This window comes from Haliotis rufescens, unplaced genomic scaffold, assembly GCF_023055435.1.
Source record: "Haliotis rufescens isolate VD_foot unplaced genomic scaffold, xgHalRufe1.0.p SCAF_2, whole genome shotgun sequence".
Lineage (NCBI taxonomy): Eukaryota > Metazoa > Mollusca > Gastropoda > Lepetellida > Haliotidae > Haliotis > Haliotis rufescens.
In genome coordinates, this window is record NW_025963890.1 from 46,181,853 (window position 1) to 46,204,149 (window position 22,297).

General features: G+C 41.2%; 1 protein-coding gene across 5 annotated transcripts in view; it reads right to left on the bottom strand.

Annotated features, from left to right (window-relative positions):
* The window catches only part of LOC124142186 (protein sidekick-2-like), a 118,221-nt gene that overhangs the window by 18,719 nt on the left and 77,205 nt on the right, over positions 1–22,297 (bottom strand). For all 5 annotated transcript variants that reach the window (XM_046510489.2, XM_046510491.2, XM_046510490.2 and 2 more), the window contains 6 exons: positions 21,437–21,733; positions 20,759–21,043; positions 18,700–19,005; positions 12,991–13,287; positions 11,481–12,071; positions 10,443–10,616 (listed from right to left, as the gene is read on the bottom strand). In XM_046510489.2, coding sequence (XP_046366445.2) covers positions 10,443–10,616; positions 11,481–12,071; positions 12,991–13,287; positions 18,700–19,005; positions 20,759–21,043; positions 21,437–21,733 — 1,950 coding nt within the window. The remainder of the gene's footprint in view (positions 1–10,442; positions 10,617–11,480; positions 12,072–12,990; positions 13,288–18,699; positions 19,006–20,758; positions 21,044–21,436; positions 21,734–22,297) is intronic.

Consider the following 22,297-nt stretch of genomic DNA (forward strand, 5'->3'; position numbering starts at 1 on the left):
TTGGCTGTGTAGTAACATCGTCACACATATATAATATGTAAGCTGTGTACTAACATCGTCATACATTTATAGTATGTTAGCTGTGTACTAACATCGTCACACATATATAGTATATTCGCTGTGTACTAACATCGTCACACATATATAATATGTTAGCTGTGTACTAACATCGTCATACATATATAGTATGTTAGCTGTGTACTAACATCGTCACACGTTTACAGTATATTAGCTGTATACTAACATCGTCACACATATATAGTATGTTATCTGTGTACTAACATCGTCACACATATATAGTATGTTATCTGTGTACTAACATCGTCACACATATATAGTATGTTACCTGTCTACTAACATCGTCACACATATGTAGTATATTGGCTGTGTACTAACATCGTCACACATATATAGTATGTTATCTGTGTACTAACATCGTCACACATATATAGTATATTGGCTGTGTACTAACATCGTCACACATATATAGTATGTTATCTGTGTACTAACATCGTCACACGTATATAGTATGTTATCTGTGTACTAACATCGTCACACATATGTAGTATATTGGCTGTGTACTAACATCGTCACACGTATATAGTATGTTATCGGTGTACTAACATCGTCACACATATATAGTATGCTATCTGTGTACTAACATCGTCACACGTATATAGTATGTTATCTGTGTACTAACATCGTCACACATATATAGTATGTTATCTGTGTACTAACATCGTCACACATATATAGTATATTGGCTGTGTACTAACATCGTCACACATATATAGTATGTTATCTGTGTACTAACATCGTCACACATATATAGTATGTTATCTGTGTACTAACATCGTCACACATATATAGTATATTGGCTGTGTACTAACATCGTCACACATATATAGTATGTTATCTGTGTACTAACATCGTCACACATATCAAGTATATTGGCTGTGTACTAACATCGTCACACATATATAGTATGTGTATGTGTACTAACATCGTCACAAATATATAGTATGTTATCTGTGTACTAACATCGTCACACGTATATAGTATGTTAGCTGTGTACTAACATCGTCACACGTATATAGTATGTTACCTGTCTACTTACACCGTCACACGTATAAAGTATATTAGCTGTGTACTAACATCGTCACACATATATAGTATGTTATCTGTGTACTAACATCGTCACACATATATAGTATTTTGGCTCTGTACTAACATCGTCACACATATATAGTATATTGGCTGTGTGGTAACATCGTCACACATATATATATTATGTTATCTGTGTACTAACATCGTCACACGTATATAGTATGTGTATGTCTACTAACATCGTCACACATATATAGTATGTTATCTGTGTACTAACATCGTCACACATATATAGTATGCTATCTGTGTACTAACATCGTCACAAATATATAGTATGTTATCTGTGTACTAACATCGTCACACGTATATAGTATGTGTATGTGTACTAACATCGTCACACGTATATAGTATGTGTATGTGTACTAACATCGTCACACATATATAGTATGTTATCTGTGTACTAACATCGTCACACATATATAGTATGTTATCGGTGTACTAACATCGTCACACATATATAGTATGTGTATGTGTACTAACATCGTCACACGTATATAGTATGTTAGCTGTGTACTAACATCGTCACACGTATATAGTATGTTAGCTGTCTACTTACACCGTCACACGTATAAAGTATATTAGCTGTGTACTAACATCGTCACACATATATAGTATGTTATCTGTGTACTAACATCGTCACACATATATAGTATTTTGGCTCTGTACTAACATCGTCACACATATATAGTATATTGGCTGTGTACTAACATCGTCACACATATATAATATGTTAGCTGTGTACTAACATCGTCATACATATATAGTATGTTAGCTGTGTACTAACATCGTCACACGTATATAGTATGTTATCTGTGTACTAACATCGTCACACATAAATAGTATGTTAGCTGTCTACTAACATCGTCACACATATGTAGTATATTGGCTGTGTACTAACATCGTCACACATATATAGTATGTTATCTGTGTACTAACATCGTCACACATATATAGTATATTGACTGTGTACTAACATCGTCACACATATATAGTATGTTATCTGTGTACTAACATCGTCACACATATAAAGTATATTGGCTGTGTACTAACATCGTCACACATATAAAGTATATTGGCTGTGTACTAACATCGTCATACATATATAGTATGTTAGCTGTGTACTAACATCGTCACACATATATAGTATGTTATCTGTGTACTAACATCGTCACACGTTTACAGTATATTGGCTGTGTAATAACATCGTCATACATATATAGTATGTTAGCTGTGTACTAACATCGTCACACATATATAGTATGTTATCTGTGTACTAACATCGTCACATGTTTACAGTATATTGGCTGTGTACTAACATCGTCACACGTATATAGTATGTTAGCTGTGTACTAACATCGTCACACGTATATAGTATGTTAGCTGTCTACTTACACCGTCACACGTATAAAGTATATTAGCTGTGTACTAACATCGTCACACATATATAGTATGTTATCTGTGTACTAACATCGTCACACATATATAGTATTTTGGCTCTGTACTAACATCGTCACACATATATAGTATGTTGGCTGTGTGGTAACATCGTCACACATATATATATGATGTTATCTGTGTACTAACATCGTCACACGTATATAGTATGTGTATGTGTACTAACATCGTCACACATATATAGTATGTTATCTGTGTACTAACATCGTCACACATATATAGTATGTTATCTGTGTACTAACATCGTCACACATATATAGTATTTTGGCTCTGTACTAACATCGTCACACATATATAGTATATTGGCTGTGTGGTAACATCGTCACACATATATAATATGTTATCTGTGTACTAACATCGTCACACGTATATAGTATGTGTATGTGTACTAACATCGTCACACATATATAGATTGTTATCTGTGTACTAACATCGTCACACATATATAGTATGTTATCGGTGTACTAACATCGTCACACATATATAGTATGTGTATGTGTACTAACATCGTCACACGTATATAGTATGTTAGCTGTGTACTAACATCGTCACACGTATATAGTATGTTAGCTGTCTACTTACACCGTCACACGTATAAAGTATATTAGCTGTGTACTAACATCGTCACACATATATAGTATGTTATCTGTGTACTAACATCGTCACACATATATAGTATTTTGGCTCTGTACTAACATCGTCACACATATATAGTATATTGGCTGTGTGGTAACATCGTCACACATATATAATATGTTATCTGTGTACTAACATCGTCACACGTATATAGTATGTGTATGTGTACTAACATCGTCACACATATATAGTATGTTATCTGTGTACTAACATCGTCACACATATATAGTATGTTATCGGTGTACTAACATCGTCACACATATATAGTATGTGTATGTGTACTAACATCGTCACAAATATATAGTATGTTATCTGTGTACGAACATCGTCACACGTATATAGTATGTTAGCTGTGTACTAACATCGTCACACGTATATAGTATGTTAGCTGTCTACTTACACCGTCACACGTATAAAGTATATTAGCTGTGTACTAACATCGTCACACATATATAGTATGTTATCTGTGTACTAACATCGTCACACATATATAGTATTTTGGCTCTGTACTAACATCGTCACACATATATAGTATATTGGCTGTGTGGTAACATCGTCACACATATATAGTATATTGGCTGTGTAGTAACATCGTCACACATATATAATATGTAAGCTGTGTACTAACATCGTCATACATTTATAGTATGTTAGCTGTGTACTAACATCGTCACACATATATAGTATATTCGCTGTGTACTAACATCGTCACACATATATAATATGTTATCTGTGTACTAACATCGTCACACGTATATAGTATGTTGGCTGTGTACTAACATCGTCACACATATATAGTATATTGGCTGTGTACTAACATCGTCACACATATATAGTATATTGGCTGTGTAGTAACATCGTCACACATATATAGTATATTGGCTGTGTAGTAACATCGTCACACATATATAATATGTAAGCTGTGTACTAACATCGTCATACATTTATAGTATGTTAGCTGTGTACTAACATCGTCACACATATATAGTATATTCGCTGTGTACTAACATCGTCACACATATATAATATGTTAGCTGTGTACTAACATCGTCATACATATATAGTATGTTAGCTGTGTACTAACATCGTCACACGTTTACAGTATATTAGCTGTATACTAACATCGTCACACATATATAGTATGTTATCTGTGTACTAACATCGTCACACATATATAGTATGTTATCTGTGTACTAACATCGTCATACATATATAGTATGTTAGCTGTCTACTAACATCGTCACACATATGTAGTATATTGGCTGTGTACTAACATCGTCACACATATATAGTATGTTATCTGTGTACTAACATCGTCACACATATAAAGTATATTGGCTGTGTACTAACATCGTCACACATATATAGTATATTGGCTGTGTGGTAACATCGTCACACATATATAATATGTTAGCTGTGTACTAACATCGTCATACATATATAGTATGTTAGCTGTGTACTAACATCGTCACACGTTTACAGTATATTAGCTGTGTAATAACATCGTCACACATATATAGTATTGCAGCTGTGTACTAACATCGCCACACGTATATAGTATATTGGCTGGGTACTAACATCGTCAAATATATAGTATTTTGGCTGTGTACTAACATCGTCACACATATATAATATGTTAGCTGTGTACTAACATCGTCATACATATATAGTATGTTAGCTGTGTACTAACATCGTCACACATATATAGTATGTTATCTGTGTACTAACATCGTCACACGTTTACAGTATATTGGCTGTGTAATAACATCGTCATACATATATAGTATGTTAGCTGTGTACTAACATCGTCACACATATATAGTATGTTATCTGTGTACTAACATCGTCACATGTTTACAGTATATTGGCTGTGTAATAACATCGTCACACATATATAGTATGTTATCTGTGTACTAACATCGTCACACGTATTTAGTATGTTAGCTGTGTAATAACATCGTCACACGTATATAATATATTAGCTGTGTAATAACATCGTCACACGTATTTAGTATGTTAGCTGTGTCATAACATCGTCACACGTATATAGTATATTGGCTGTGTAATAACATCGTCACACGTATATAGTATATTTGTTGTATAATAACATCGTCACACGTATATAGTATATTAGCTCTGTATCACATCGTCACACGTATATAGTATATTTGTTGTATAATAACATCGCCACACGTATATAGTATATTTTTTGTATAATAACATCGCCACACATATATAGTATATTTGTTGTTTAATAACATCGCCACACGTATATAGTATATTTGTTGTATAATAAAATCGTCTCACGTATATAGTATATTTGTTGTATAAAAACATCGTCACACGTATATGGTATATTAGCTGTGTAATAACATCGTCACATGTATATAGTATATTTGTTGTATAATAACATCGTCACACGTATATAGTATATTTGTTGTATAATAACATCGTCAAACGTATATAGTATATTTGTTGTATAATAACATCGTCACACGTATATGGTATACTAGCTGTGTAATAACATCGTCACACGTATATAGTATATTTGTTGTATAATAACATCGTCACACGTAAATAGTATATTTGTTGTCTAATAACATCGTCACACGTATATAGTATATTTGTTGTATAATAACATCATCACACGTATATGGTATATTAGCTGTGTACTAACATCGCCACACGTATATAGTATATTTGTTGTATAATAACATCGTCACACGTCTATAGCATATTTGTTGTCTAATAACATCGTCACACGTATATGGGATATTAGCTGTGTAATAACTTCGTCACACGTATATATGTGTATAATAACATCGTCACACGTATATAGTATATTTGTTGTATAAAAACATCGTCACTCGTATATAGTATATTTGTTGTATAATAACATCACCACACGTATATGGTATATTAGCTGTGTTATAACATCGCCACACGTATATGGTGTATTTGTTGTATAATAACATCATCAGACGTATATGGTATATTAGCTGTGTAATAACATCGTCACACGTATATAGTATATTTGTTGTATTAGAACATCGTCACACGTATATAGTATATTAGCTCTGTAATATCATCGTCACACGTATACAGTACATTTGTTGTATAATAACATCATCACACGTATATGATATATTAGCTGTGTAAGAACATCGTCACACGTATATAGTATAATAGCTGCATAATAACATCATCACACGTATATAGTATATCAGCTGTGTAATAAAATATTAGATTGTGATAACATTGTCCCACGTATATCGTACTTCAGCTGTGTAATAACATCAAGAAATTCTTCTATCCGTCCATACTTTCAAGACAAATTCTGGTAGATCTAAACTTAAATAATGCACCAAACCCTCACATATAATATATACTGAACCGCAAAAGAAACATCACCCCAAGTAACATTGTATGAAAAGTTGTCATTTAAATATCTGGGTAATTTTTGTCAAAGCTTCTAAAATTACCTGCAGCTGAACTGCGCCAGGCGTTCCTCAGAGTGTGCGCCCAAGTGCCTTTGGCCTTCATCAACCGCCTCATCCATTCCATGCATCGAAGTAGCACGGCAGTCATCAATGCACATGGCGGACACACGAGATAATGACTTGTGATGCCATTTTCTCAGAGACTTGTGTTGTGTTTCACTTTAAGAACATTTGACTCTTTAATTTCAACCTTGATGATCAGTGTTGCGAGGTTTCATCTTTTTAATGTCTCGAAGTATGTTTACAGTGTTTGGACAAATACGGTTTCTCATATATCTATCCATGGTGACGTTTCTTTTGCGATACAGTATATATACGTACCTGTCTACATTATGTAGTACTTAATATTACGTGTAACCCTATCAGTCTGACTATCAAAACCAGACACTGCTGATCATGCGTGATAACTGACCACCAAGGTATTTTTGTGTAAATAGTATGTATGTATACACCTTGACTATCTTTGTTACCGGGGGCACGGGTGGCCCAGTCGTCTAAGGCGCCGCGATTCGCTGTGCAGAGTTGCGTCCCTTGGGCACGCCAGTAACCTATGATTGTGGGTTTGAATCCCGGTTCGCCCCAATTATGTTTCTAGGTTTGTCAGCACCATACCCGTGCTCGTGGGTTTCACCGAAGTGGTAAACGTCTGAGACCTGCATCACTTCGGGCTTTCCTCCCACATTAAGCTGACACGCCGTGATATAACTGGAATAATGTTAAAAGCGGCGTTAAACCCAACTCACTCACTCACTCACTATCTTTGTTACCTGATTTCAATGTAGGGAGAGGTATTCAAATAAGCGCTGTCTTGTATACCGATCCCAATTTTCAGTTGAAATAAAAATATATTTAAACCATACAGTATATTAGCTGTGTGATAACATCGTTCAATTCATATCATGATCAACCAGGCACAAACCCACAGAGCATTCGCGTGACAAGCACATATTAAAAACAGCTACAGAACTATTAGTAGCATTAACGTCATCAACTCATATGTCTATCTGACACTCCACACATAAACACGGCGAGTAAGAAACATTACGGTGCAAGCTGATACCGATAATATCGGTCTGCTTATGAAACACGTCGTATCTGACAGCATCGTGCATTCTTCAATTGAGATCATTGGCCGAATACGTCATTAGAATTAATCAGAAATGTCGGTGGTTTGGTTTCACAGACAGAAATAGTATGGTTGATTGCTGAAATGTGAACTTTCTGATACATGTTGAGGCATAATCAGACATTACGGTAGGATTACTCATAAACTTTAATACCCTTTTTGATAGCTTGACGAATTGACATATACCATTACGTTTTTTGAGATATCTTTAATTTCCGACAATCATTATCTGATTTAATGAGTCTACTTTGATCGGTCGAATAACAACATGTACACACGTAGGCACACAATTTAATCATTATTTATTTTAGTCATGTTCCCAATTCGGGATTTAAAGTTACAAAAGTAAGTTTCTTTGTAAGTTCGCCACAATCAGCAATATTCCAAATACTGCGATCTGTACATAATGGACCAGACAATCCAGTGATTGACATCACGAGCATCGACCTACACATGTATCAAATAAGTCAGCGAGTACCCTATCCCCTTAGTCGCCTATTATGACAAGCGTGGGTTGCCTGAAGATAAATACTAACTCGTATCTTTCACGGGGATACACGTACGTTGTAGGATTTCGAAATTCATTACGTCATGTAGATGTTTACACATACGTGTTTATCTTCAATCGTTACAATCTATTTTGTCAATAATGTTGTTTTTTTTAGCTGTTTTACGCCGCACTTAAAACTATCACAGATACATGACGGCGGCTTGTAAATAATTAAGACTGGATCAGACAATCCAGTGATTGATGTTTCGAGCATCGATCCACGCCGCAGGGTTACGAAGATTCGCAACCAAGTCACCGAGTCTGACCACCCGATCCATTAGGTCGCCTCTTACGACCAGCATCGATGTTTGTTTGTTTGTTTGTTTGTTGTTTAACGCCGCACTCAGCAATATTCAAGCTATATGACGGCGGGCTGTAAATAATCGAGTCTGGACCAGACAATCCAGTGATTGACATCATGAGCTTCGATCCGCACAATTGGGATCGATGACATGCATCAACCAAGCCAGCGAGCCTGACCACCCGATCCCGTTAGTCGCCTTTTACGACAAGCATAGTCGCCTTTTACGGCAAGTATGGGTTGCTGAAGACCTATTCTACCCCAGATTTTCACGGGTCCAGCATCGATGTCTGAGGGCCTGTTGAGTTATCTGACGGACGACATGTACGTTATCCATGAATAATGCATGTTGAGTTATCTGACGGACGACATCAACGTTATCCACGAATAATGCATGTTGAGTTATCTGACGGACGACTTCTACGTAATCCACGAATAATGCATGTTGAGTTATCTGACGGACGACTTCTACGTAATCCACGAATAATGCATGTTGAGTTATCTGACGGACGACATCTACGTTATCCACGAATAATGCATGTTGAGTTATCTGACGACCCATATCTACGTTATCCACGAATAATGTATTTCAGTTATCTGACGACCCACATCTACGTTATCCACGAATAATGTATTTCAGTTATCTGACGGCCCACATCTACGTTATCCATGAATAATGTATTTCAGTTATCTGACGACCCACATCTACGTTATCCACGAATAATGTATTTCAGTTATCTGACGACCCACATCTACGTTATCCATGAATAATGTATTTCAGTTATCTGACGACCCACATCTACGTTATCCATGAATAATGTATTTCAGTTATCTGACGACCCACATCTACGTTATCCATGAATAATGAATTTCAGTTATCTGACGGCCCACACCTATGTTTTCCATGAATAATGTATTTCAGTTATCTGACGGCCCACATCTACGTTATCCATGAATAATGTATTTCAGTTATCTGACGACCCACATCTACGTTATCCATGAATAATGCATGTTCAGTTATCTGACGGCCCACACCTATGTTATCCACGATAATGCATGTTGAGTTAACTGACGGCCTACATCTACGTGATCCGCGATTCTATCATAAATTTGGAAAATTACTCGATTCTGATTTGTCAATCAGAGGCTATTAAATCACAATAAATCCCCTCTGACTGAAACAGTTGGTTTGACGGCCGCACCACCGCGGAAGCTAATAATATTCATAGAATAGTACTTTTTCAGTCACTGTCGGGAGGCATATTCAAATAATTATATCTACACTTACAGGTTACAAAATGCAAAGTTGCGGTTACTACAATATTCAAAGGGTGTCTGGCACCACATTACGTGCAGAAAACACGATAGAAATCTTCAAAGAGAGTGTATTTTAAGTTTTAGGGACAACAGAGAGCTTGAAATTTTGACTCTCCGACTGTGACGTCATATCGTGTGCGTCACAATGAGCGATATGACGTCATAATGGTGACGTGGGGTTTTGAACGAAAGCTTTGCAAAGCTGGTTCCGGTTCAAAATTCAATTTAGCTCAGTTAAATATAAAGGTTACGTAGCTCTACATTAAAAACACAGGATGTTTATCTTCTAAATAATGCATGTTGAGCTATGGTTGACAACAGAATGCAAGTTGAGTTATGTGTTAGTTATGGTTTATGTTAGTTAACTGCATTGCTCTACTCGAGTCTTACCGATCTGTGTGATGACAAATTTGTTGGTCTCCTGAAGCGGGATGTTGTTTTTGTGCCATTTGATGATGGGAATGGGATTTCCTGACGCCTCGCAGATGAAGGAGGTATTGGAGCCGGTCTCTACTGACGTCAGTGTCGGGTTACGGGTGAAGGACGGGTACCCGGAAGGGATGGCTGCAAAAAATGGAAAACGTGTCCGTCAGTCGAGATGAACAAGTGTTGCATATCACACAAGTGACAATACTTATAACTTCATATTTTACCGAATGACTAACAGTCTGTAACTTCTTTATATTATTTAATTGCGTAGATCGATACTCGTGATGTCACTCATTGGATTGTCTCTCCCAAACTCGATTATTTACAGACCGCATCATATAGCTGGAGTATTGCCGAGAACGGCGTTAAACAACAAACAAACAAATTGTTTTTCAATTTCGATTTGAGGCCCAATTTTCAGAGACAGCTGATACCACTGTGTGAGATAGTGAGAGATATCTACTTTCATTAGAAATACCCTATACAGTAATATCTGGGTGTGAGCTTGACGCGCAGGTGTTAGATTTGGGGGTGGGATGAGTAAAATAATGCTTACGGGCAAATATCAGAATAGAACTTGAATGGATATTTTGTCCTAAGGTTTACCTCATAAAATATTATTGTTATAAAATAGTATCTGAAAGCTCCCCAAGACATACACACACGTGTCAACCGAATACACAGATATCAGACATAAACACACTAATCAGACAATAACACACACAATAGACATAAACATACGTGTCAGACATAAACACACGTGCCAGACATAAACACACGTGTCAGACATAAACAAATGCATCAGACACAAAAACATGTGTCAGACATAATCAACTTGTGTCAGACATAAATACATGTTTCAGACATAAACACGTGTCAGACATAAACCATGTGTGCCAGACATAAACACGTGTCAGACATAAATACATGTTTCAGACATAAACACGTGTCAGACATAAACACTCGTGTCAGACATAATAACAGGTACCAGAAACTCACCCGCCTGATCGTACACCTCCAGTTTTGCACTCTTGCTGTATAATGTATTGTTCACATTAAGTACACATTCATACACGCCGGTGTCTCGTGGCCGAGCCGATTTGATCCTCAATATTGAGGTCCCGTTATCAATCTTATATTGAAATCTTGAAAGCCGCTTGGTAATCCGTTTCAAACCCTTTTTCCAGAAAACAGTAAACCCCGGCTCTCCAACGACCTTGCAAGAAAAAGTCACAGCCAGCTTGGCAGCAATTTTCGTGTTACGTGGTCCAATCAGGATCCGCGGATAGTCCATGTCAGGGAGAAAGACAACGTCAGTACGTCTTCCAATTCCCTCGTCGGCAAAAGCGGCAACTTGTACGTGATAGTATTGCTCTGGACGCAGACTACGGATGATGTCGACTCGGTTTCGAGTTCCAACTGAATCAACGAATCGTTGCCCCGGAACAGGCTGGAACTTGTAGTCGATGGGGGTGTAGTACACGCGGTACCCCTGGACGTCGTAGTCAGTCTTGCCTCTCTGGACCCAGCGAACTTTGGAGGAATACGGCCCGGTCCTGTTGATATGCATGATGTTGATGACACCCAGATCTGGAATAAACCATTCCGAAATTTTCTGTTAATTCAATTTACTGACATTCTCGGAGTGTATTAGTAAGTCACTAGTTAGAACAATAACTAATGTTTACAGGATTACAATCTTGAAGCTGTAAACACAGATAAAGTGTAACACCCGTTTAGTGAAGATCCCGGGTAGAATTGCACTTCAGCAACCAATGCTAGTCGTAAAAGGAAACTATGCTAGTCGTAAGTGGCGACTAACGGCATTGGTGGTCAGGCTCGCTGACTTGGTTGATGCATGTCATCGTATCTCAACTGTGTAGATTGATGCTCATCATATCAATCAGTGGATTGTCAGGTCCGGACTCGATTATATACAGACCGCCGCATATAGCTGGGATATTGCCGAGTGGCATTAAACAACAAACAAACTGATCATAAAGTTTATAACAAAAATGTAACGTTTTGCTTTACTTTCTGGATATATAAATGCTAGAAGTTCTCGTAAAATCTTACAAGCAAATTAAATTATTTTACGTTGATATGAAGGCAAACTAACGGTACTGGAAGCGGTCATATGTTCTATTTAAACCGGCCGCGCAACAGAGGCCTAGATTTTCAATGAGTCACACGTGCCATGTACCCGTGAGGATCCGGGGTAGAATAGGTCTTCACCAACCCATGCTTGCCGTAAAAGGTGACTATGCTTGTCGTAAAAGGCGACTAACGGGATCGGGTGGTCAGGCTCGCTGACTTGGTTGATGCATGTCATCTTTTCCCAATTGCGTTGATCGATGTTCATGATGTAAATCACTGGATTGTCTGGTCCAGACTCGATTATTTACAGACCGCCGTCATATAGCTGGAATAATGCTGAGTGCGGCGTTAAACAACAAACAAACAAACAAACAAACAAACAACATGTGCCAAGTGCCCGCTAAGACTCTACCTGGCCCATCCAGGGTAGCCTCAAGACTGCTACTCCAGGGTCCGAAGCCAGACGGGTTGTACGCTCGCAGCCGGAAGGAGTACGTGGAATGGGTCTCCAGGTTGTCGATTATCGTCGGCCCTGAGTCCAGGTCCCTGACGTACATGTCGCTGTAGGGGTCGGGCTGGCGGAAGTACTGCACCTCGTACTTAAGGGTGTGGTCCAATGCAGCCTTGGGGGAGTGGACATACCACTCCAACCTGACTGACGCGTCGTACTCGACACTCGCGGTCAACAGCTCTGGAGCCCAGTCGGGAACTGTAACAGAGTGACTTCTACTGATGTTCTACCAGTTATAGTCCGATTTCGCTCATGCCTTCCATTCCTGTGTTTGATACAGAGCTAATACATAGAAAACCGAACCTTCGTGTATTGTGATATTAAGTATAGCAACACGTGTCGATAAAGGTCAGAGCGGTGGATATTGTTATGACACAGGGGTGATGGGGTGGGTATTGTGATGACACAATCCTCAGTCAGAGGGGTGGATATTGTGATGACACAGCTGTCTGTCAGAGGGATGGATACTGTGATGACACCTGTCAGAGGGGTGGATATTGTGATGACACCTGTCAGAGGGATGGATACTGTGATGACACCTGTCAGAGGGATGGATACTGTGATGACACCTGTCAGAGGGGTGGATATTGTGATGCCACCTGTCAGAGGGGTGGATATTGTGATGACACAGTTACCTGTCAGAGGGGTGGATATTGTGATGACACAGTTACCTGTCAGAGGGTGGATATTGTGATGACACCTGTCAGAGGGATGGATATTGTGATGACACCTGTCAGAGGGTGCATATTGTGATGCCAACTGTCAGAGGGGTGGATATTGTGATGACACAGTTACCTGTCAGAGGGGTGGATATTGTGATGACACAGTTACCTGTCAGAGGGGTGGATATTGTGATGACACAGTTACCTGTCAGAGGGGTGGATATTGTGATGACACAGTCACCTGTCAGAGGGGTGGATATTGTGATGACACCTGTCACCTGTCAGAGGGGTGGCTATTGTGATGACACCTGTCAGAGGGATGGATACTGTGATGACACCTGTCAGAGGGGTGGATATTGTGATGCCACCTGTCAGAGGGGTGGATATTGTGATGACACAGTTACCTGTCAGAGGGGTGGATATTGTGATGACACAGTTACCTGTCAGAGGGTGGATATTGTGATGACACCTGTCAGAGGGATGGATATTGTGATGACACCTGTCAGAGGGGTGGATATTGTGATGCCACCTGTCAGAGGGGTGGATATTGTGATGACACAGTTACCTGTCAGAGGGGTGGATATTGTGATGACACAGTTACCTGTCAGAGGGGTGGATATTGTGATGACACAGTTACCTGTCAGAGGGGTGGCTATTGTGATGACACAGTCACCTGTCAGAGGGGTGGATATTGTGATGACACAGTCACCTGTCAGAGGGTGGATATTGTGATGACACCTGTCAGAGGGGTGGATATTGTGATGACACAGTTACCTGTCAGAGGGGTGGATATTGTGATGACACCTGTCAGAGGGGTGGATATTGTGATGACACAGTGACCTGTCAGAGGGGTGGATACTGTGATGACACAGTTACCTGTCAGAGGGGTGGATATTGTGATGACACCTGTCAGAGGGGTGGATATTGTGATGACACAGTCACCTGTTAAAGGGGTGAACATTGTGATGACACAGTCACCTGTCAGAGGGTGGATATTGTGATGACACCTGTCAGAGGGGTGGATATTGTGATGACACAGTTACCTGTCAGAGGGGTGGATATTGTGATGACACCTGTCAGAGGGGTGGATATTGTGATGACACAGTCACCTGTCAGAGGGGTGGATACTGTGATGACACAGTTACCTGTCAGAGGGGTGGATATTGTGATGACACCTGTCAGAGGGGTGGATATTGTGATGACACAGTCACCTGTTAGAGGGGTGAACATTGTGATGACACAGTTACCTGTCAGAGGGGTGGACATTGTGATGACACAGTCACCTGTCAGAGGGGTGGATACTGTGATGACACAGTTACCTGTCAGAGGGGTGGATATTGTGATGACACCTGTCACCTGTCAGAGGGGTGGATATTGTGATGACACAGTCACCTGTTAGAGGGGTGAACATTGTGATGACACAGTCACCTGTCAGAGGGATGGATACTGTGATGACACCTGTCAGAGGGGTGGATATTGTGATGACACCTGTCAGAGGGTTGGATATTGTGATGACACAGTTACCTGTCAGAGGGGTGGATATTGAGATGACACAGTTACCTGTCAGAGGGTGGATATTGTGATGACACCTGTCAGAGGGATGGATATTGTGATGACACCTTTCAGAGGGGTGGATATTGTGATGCCACCTGTCAGAGGGGTGGATATTGTGATGACACAGTTACCTGTTAAAGGGGTGAACATTGTGATGACACAGTCACCTGTCAGAGGGTGGATATTGTGATGACACCTGTCAGAGGGGTGGATATTGTGATGACACAGTTACCTGTCAGAGGGGTGGATATTGTGATGACACCTGTCAGAGGGGTGGATATTGTGATGACACAGTCACCTGTCAGAGGGGTGGATACTGTGATGACACAGTTACCTGTCAGAGGGGTGGATATTGTGATGACACCTGTCAGAGGGGTGGATATTGTGATGACACAGTCACCTGTTAGAGGGGTGAACATTGTGATGACACAGTTACCTGTCAGAGGGGTGGACATTGTGATGACACAGTCACCTGTCAGAGGGGTGGATACTGTGATGACACAGTTACCTGTCAGAGGGGTGGATATTGTGATGACACCTGTCACCTGTCAGAGGGGTGGATATTGTGATGACACAGTCACCTGTTAGAGGGGTGAACATTGTGATGACACAGTCACCTGTCAGAGGGATGGATACTGTGATGACACCTGTCAGAGGGGTGGATATTGTGATGACACCTGTCAAAGGGGTGGATATTGTGATGACACAGTTACCTGTCAGAGGGGTGGATATTGAGATGACACAGTTACCTGTCAGAGGGTGGATATTGTGATGACACCTGTCAGAGGGATGGATATTGTGATGACACCTTTCAGAGGGGTGGATATTGTGATGCCACCTGTCAGAGGGGTGGATATTGTGATGACACAGTTACCTGTCAGAGGGGTGGATATTGTGATGAAACAGTTACCTGTCAGAGGGGTGGATATTGTGAAGACACAGTTACCTGTCAGAGGGGTGGCTATTGTGATGACACAGTCACCTGTCAGAGGGTGGATATTGTGATGACACCTGTCAGAGGGGTGGATATTGTGATGACACAGTCACCTGTCAGAGGGGTGGACATTGTGATGACACAGTCACCTGTCAGAGGGGTGGATACTGTGATGACACTGTTACCTGTCAGAGGGATGGATATTGTGATGACACCTGTCAGAGGGGTGGATATTGTGATGACACAGTCACCTGTCAGAGGGGTGAACATTGTGATGACACAGTCACCTGTCAGAGGGGTGGCTATTGTGATGACACAGTCACCTGTCAGAGGGGTGAACATTGTGATGACACAGTCACCTGTCAGAGGGGTGGATATTGTGATGACACAGTTACCTGTCAGAGGGTTGGCTATTGTGATGACACAGTCACCTGTCAGAGGGTGGATATTGTGATGACACCTGTCAGAGGGGTGGATATTGTGATGACACAGTTACCTGTCAGAGGGGTGGATACTGTGATGACACAGTTACCTGTCAGAGGGGTGGATATTGTGATGACACAGTCACCTGTCAGAGGGGTGGATACTGTGATGACACAGTTACCTGTCAGAGGGGTGGATATTGTGATGACACAGTCACCTGTCAGAGGGGAGGATATTGTGATGACACAGTCACCTGTCAGAGGGGTGAACATTGTGATGACACAGTCACCTGTCAGAGGGGTGTCTATTGTGATGACACAGTCACCTGTCAGAGGGGTGGATATTGCAATGACACAGTCACCTGTCAGAGGGGTGGATATTGTGATGACACAGTCACCTGTCGGAGGGGTGGATACTGTGATGACACAGTCACCTGTCAGAGGGTGGATATTGTGATGACACCTGTCAGAGGGGTGGATATTGTGATGACACAGTCACCTGTCAGAGGGGTGGACATTGTGATGACACAGTCACCTGTCAGAGGGGTGGATACTGTGATGACACTGTTACCTGTCAGAGGGGTGGATATTGTGATGACACCTGTCAGAGGGGTGGATATTGTGATGACACAGTCACCTGTCAGAGGGGTGAACATTGTGATGACACAGTCACCTGTCAGAGGGGTGGCTATTGTGATGACACAGTCACCTGTCAGAGGGGTGAACATTGTGATGACACAGTCACCTGTCAGAGGGGTGGATATTGTGATGACACAGTTACCTGTCAGAGGGGTGGCTATTGTGATGACACAGTCACCTGTCAGAGGGTGGATATTGTGATGACACCTGTCAGAGGGGTGGATATTGTGATGACACAGTTACCTGTCAGAGGGGTGGATACTGTGATGACACAGTTACCTGTCAGAGGGGTGGATATTGTGATGACACAGTCACCTGTCAGAGGGGTGGATACTGTGATGACACAGTTACCTGTCAGAGGGGTGGATATTGTGATGACACAGTCACCTGTCAGAGGGGAGGATATTGTGATGACACAGTCACCTGTCAGAGGGGTGAACATTGTGATGACACAGTCACCTGTCAGAGGGGTGTCTATTGTGATGACACAGTCACCTGTCAGAGGGGTGGATATTGCAATGACACAGTCACCTGTCAGAGGGGTGGATATTGTGATGACACAGTCACCTGTCGGAGGGGTGGATACTGTGATGACACAGTCACCTGTCAGAGGGGTGTCTATTGTGATGACACAGTCACCTGTCAGAGGGGTGGATATTGCAATGACACAGTCACCTGTCAGAGGGGTGGATATTGTGATGACACAGTCACCTGTCGGAGGGGTGGATACTGTGATGACACAGTCACCTGTCAGAGGGGTGGATATTGTGATGACACAGTCACCTGTCAGAGGGGTGAACATTGTGATGACACACTTACCTGTCAAAGGGGTGGGTATTGTGATGACACAGTCACCTGTCAGAGGGGTGGCTATTGTGATGACACAGTCACCTGTCAGAGGGGTGGATATTGCAATGACACAGTTACCTGTCAGAGGGGTGGACATTGTGATGACCCCTGTCAGAGGGGTGGATATTGTGATGACACCTGTCAGAGGGGTGGATATTGCAATGACACAGTTACCTGTCAGAGGGGTGGACATTGTGATGACACCTGTCAGAGGGGTGGATATTGCAATGACACAGTTACCTGTCAGAGGGGTGGACATTGTGATGACACACTTACCTGTCAGAGGGGTGGCTATTGTGATGACCCAGTCACCCGTCAGGGGGGTGCATCTTGTGATAACACAGTGGCACCTGTCAGAGGGGTGGATATTGTGATGACACAGTCACCCGACAGGGGGATGCATATTGTGATAACACAGTGGCACCTGTGATAACACCGTGGCACCTGTGAGACTGGCGGATTGTGAACACAGATTTACCTGTGAGAGGGGTTGATATTTTTAGGACACATGGACCTTTCGGAGGGGTAGATATTGTGATGACGCAATTACCTTGAGGAGGGGTGGAAATTGTGATGGCCCGACTCAACTTCCCTTCGGCAGTGTCGGAGAAGCCCCGGATCTGTACTCTGTAAGTTGAGTCCTCCTCGAGTGACGTCAGAAGGTTCTCCCTGCTCTGACCGAGCACCTGGTGTTGCCTAGTAACAGGGGGGCTCCCGTCCCGGCTCAGCTTGGTGTACAGGATTTGAGACCCCTTAATGTAGACACGGGAGGCGGGGTCCTCTGGGAGCTGCCACATGAAGGCTATGGTGGAAAAGTTATAAGACCTCGCCTGGACTTCAGTCGGAGCATCGGGGACTGCAAGAAACAATGTAAATAATGTCCCATTTTGTAATTCACATTCTTCACATGGTATGTAATTAAGTTCATGCAATACCGATAGAGAGGTAAGAATAACTCACTTAGATAAATGGGCTTAACATTTGAAACCTCCCGCAGGGCGTTAGGTTTCAAATTGAATTACCCTTTATCAAAGTGAAGTTGACCCGTAAAGATCCGGGATAGAATAGGTCTTCACCAACCCTAGCTTGCCGTAAAAGGCGACTGTGCTTGTCGCAAGGGGCGACTAACGGGATCGGTCAGGCTCGCTGACTTCTTTGATGCATGTCATCGTATCCTGATTGTGTGGATTGATGCTCATGATGTAAATCACTGGATTGTCTGGTCCAGACTCGATTATTTACAGACTGCCGTCATATAGCTGGAGTATTGCTGAGTGCGGCGTTAAACAACAAACAAACAAGCAAAGTGAAGTCACTCCTGTCTACGGGACGTCACGTTTGTTAAGGGTCTGCCTGGCCTGTCATATAACGTTACAAAATAGTTACATGTCCAACACCGCGACCAAATAAATCAAGGTAAAATTTTAATATTAGGGAAAAGAGCCAAAGCCGTAGAGATCTTCAAGAACAGATATGAAATTTAATCTAGTCCTCCTAAGTGTTTCGAAAATATATCTCCAGACTTACGTCACATGTAAAATGTCTCAGATACGTCATTTTCCAAGCAATTTGTCCAGATCCCGGATGGATAATGCTCACTCGATTGCCGATAGACAAGAGCAGCGCCATATTTGTAAACAATGAAAGTACTACCGACCTGACCTTCTATATTTGCATAGTTATAGGTACATGTATACATGTAGTACCCAACGGATACCGTTTTGAGCCTTCGTCCCGCCAAGGCTCGCTATATACAACGATTATTCGTAATACAGGGTATTGACCCTTCAAAAACACACAAACGTGAAAATCTCTTTTTCATATTATTTGGTTCTTACATTCAATTATCAAAAAAAGTATTTCTCAAACCTTACAAATGATACCCAAACATTTGAAGTTTTCATGGAATGTGCGCATTAATGTATCATGTCACAAGGTCAGTGGTTAGTAGTCAGTCGATCTGTGACAACAGTCAATATAATTTTAATTGAGACTTGTTTTATAGACAGTGGCATAACTATCATAAAGGCAAAACGACACTTGCATTTTCAATGTCAATGATCACCTTTTACGGCAATCCATCGGTCCGCCGGCTAGAGTAATTGCCCTTTGCCAAAGGGAAGCTACTCTAGTCTATGATAACGTTGTGGACATGCAGTCAGATGTCATCGCGTCAAAATGAAACAAGCATAATTTCGGCCAAACGCAAATATTTTTAATTTTGAAGAAGTGTACAAGTTAAGATATGGAAACTGATCCCACTAGCAGTCTCGCTTATTTGTTTCGCTTGCCTACACGTGTTTCAGGCCTGAGTAAGACACTGATTTACGACAGACTAGTAGTTTGATTATGATAACGATATAACCAGTAATATGTCCAAAAGACCGACTCGATCGGAGATAGACAAGGACGACGCCAAGTTTGTTTGTAAACATTGAAGGTAGTCCCTACCTTATCTTTCATTCTTTGGATGCCCTTTCATTGTATCTTGCCCAGAAACCTATCTAATACATGATAAAGCAATGTGTTCACATGATGTAGACAGTAACTATTCAAAGAATCATTTATAAGTGATTTTTTTAAAATCCTCCTGTACAGTTTGTACTCACTGAATGGCGCTGTCTCAACTGGAATCTGTTGTGACAATATCCCCTCCCCACTGTGGAGGATGGAGGCGACATCAGCCAGGTAGACTGTGCTGGGGGTGAGACCCTGGAATGTGTGGGTGAGGACTGCAGGCATCTCCTCCCGGACGCGACTGTTGTTCGTCCTGTCTGTGAGGTAGACGGCGAACCCAGTGATGTTTCTCTCTTCCACCGGGGCGTCCCACGTCAAGACAAACTCGTCAAACGACACCCGTGTTGTCTTCAGATCCATAGGCTCAGCTGATACCACTTTAATGAAGAAACATAAGGATTTGGTATACACGATCGTGGTTTTCAGAGTAAAGAATGTAGAACCCTGACTACTTTTGTCTGGAGTCCTTTTGGCAGATAATACAACGGGGATTGTGAAACAACAGCCTATGCTTGTGATTAAAATGGTCGAGTGACCAAATTAAGTTCTGGTTATGAGATTGCAAAACAAATAATAATCAATTCAAGTGTTATGTGATGAAAATACAAAGACTATTTTGGTTCTCACTAATTTTTCTTTTAATTTGTGAAATCTTATATACTGTATTATGTATCCAACACTTTTGTCGTTAAAGTCACCGATACTGTTTATTGCTAATTGATTGTGTGTAATTACACCACGCTATCTTTGAATGAGAATGATGAACTCACTAGTTTTGACTGATATCTGTCGACTGAGCTCGCCCTTCTCTGTCTTGGTGTTCACGCTCACCATCAGATTGTACTCCGTGTCGGGTTCAAGGGAGGTAATCAGCGAGTTCTGCTTGCCCCCATAATGCTCCAGAAGACTCCACTTCTCAACCGGAAGTCGGGATCGCGACCGGTCATACTGGATGTTAAAGCCGATGACGTACTGCCTTGCGAACAGATCATCGGGTGCCTTCCACTCTACGTACACAGCAGTAGCATTTACTGGGTGGGCCTTTACCTCAGTAGGAGCCCTTGGAACTGGAACAAATGCCATTATACGTAATGAATAGGATCTACTTGCATCAGATTCACAGTTTCCACATCATCCTCACTGCACAGTTCTGCATGCATCTAACGGAATAGTAAGTGCAAAGTTTGACTGTAATGTGTGGTGAGGTCAAAATAAGTTTAACGTGGAGGTCAAAAGTATTTATGTTATAATATCGATGTATATGTATTTAGGAGGGGGTGGGGGTGCTTGTACTAGTTCGGACAAATGCTGGCTAATAATGCTAGCCCAATGAGAAACCATGCCACAGTTTAACATGGATGACCCTTCAGACACAGTATACTGACTCGGGTGACGACCAGTCCTTCTTTTATCCCCTTACTGCCAAGCACAAGGCAGACTATCATGTGCTCACAATTTTCGCCAACGGCTGGTGCCATCACTGATTTTCAGTGGTCCATTCAAATTATTTTAACAGCTATATTTTCCCTTAATGTCAAATGGAATCTGTTTCTGTGGATAATCTGATTATGTCTGACAATTTCCATTCTAAATTACAAACGAATCATTGGGGCCCACCTTCTGTATATTTC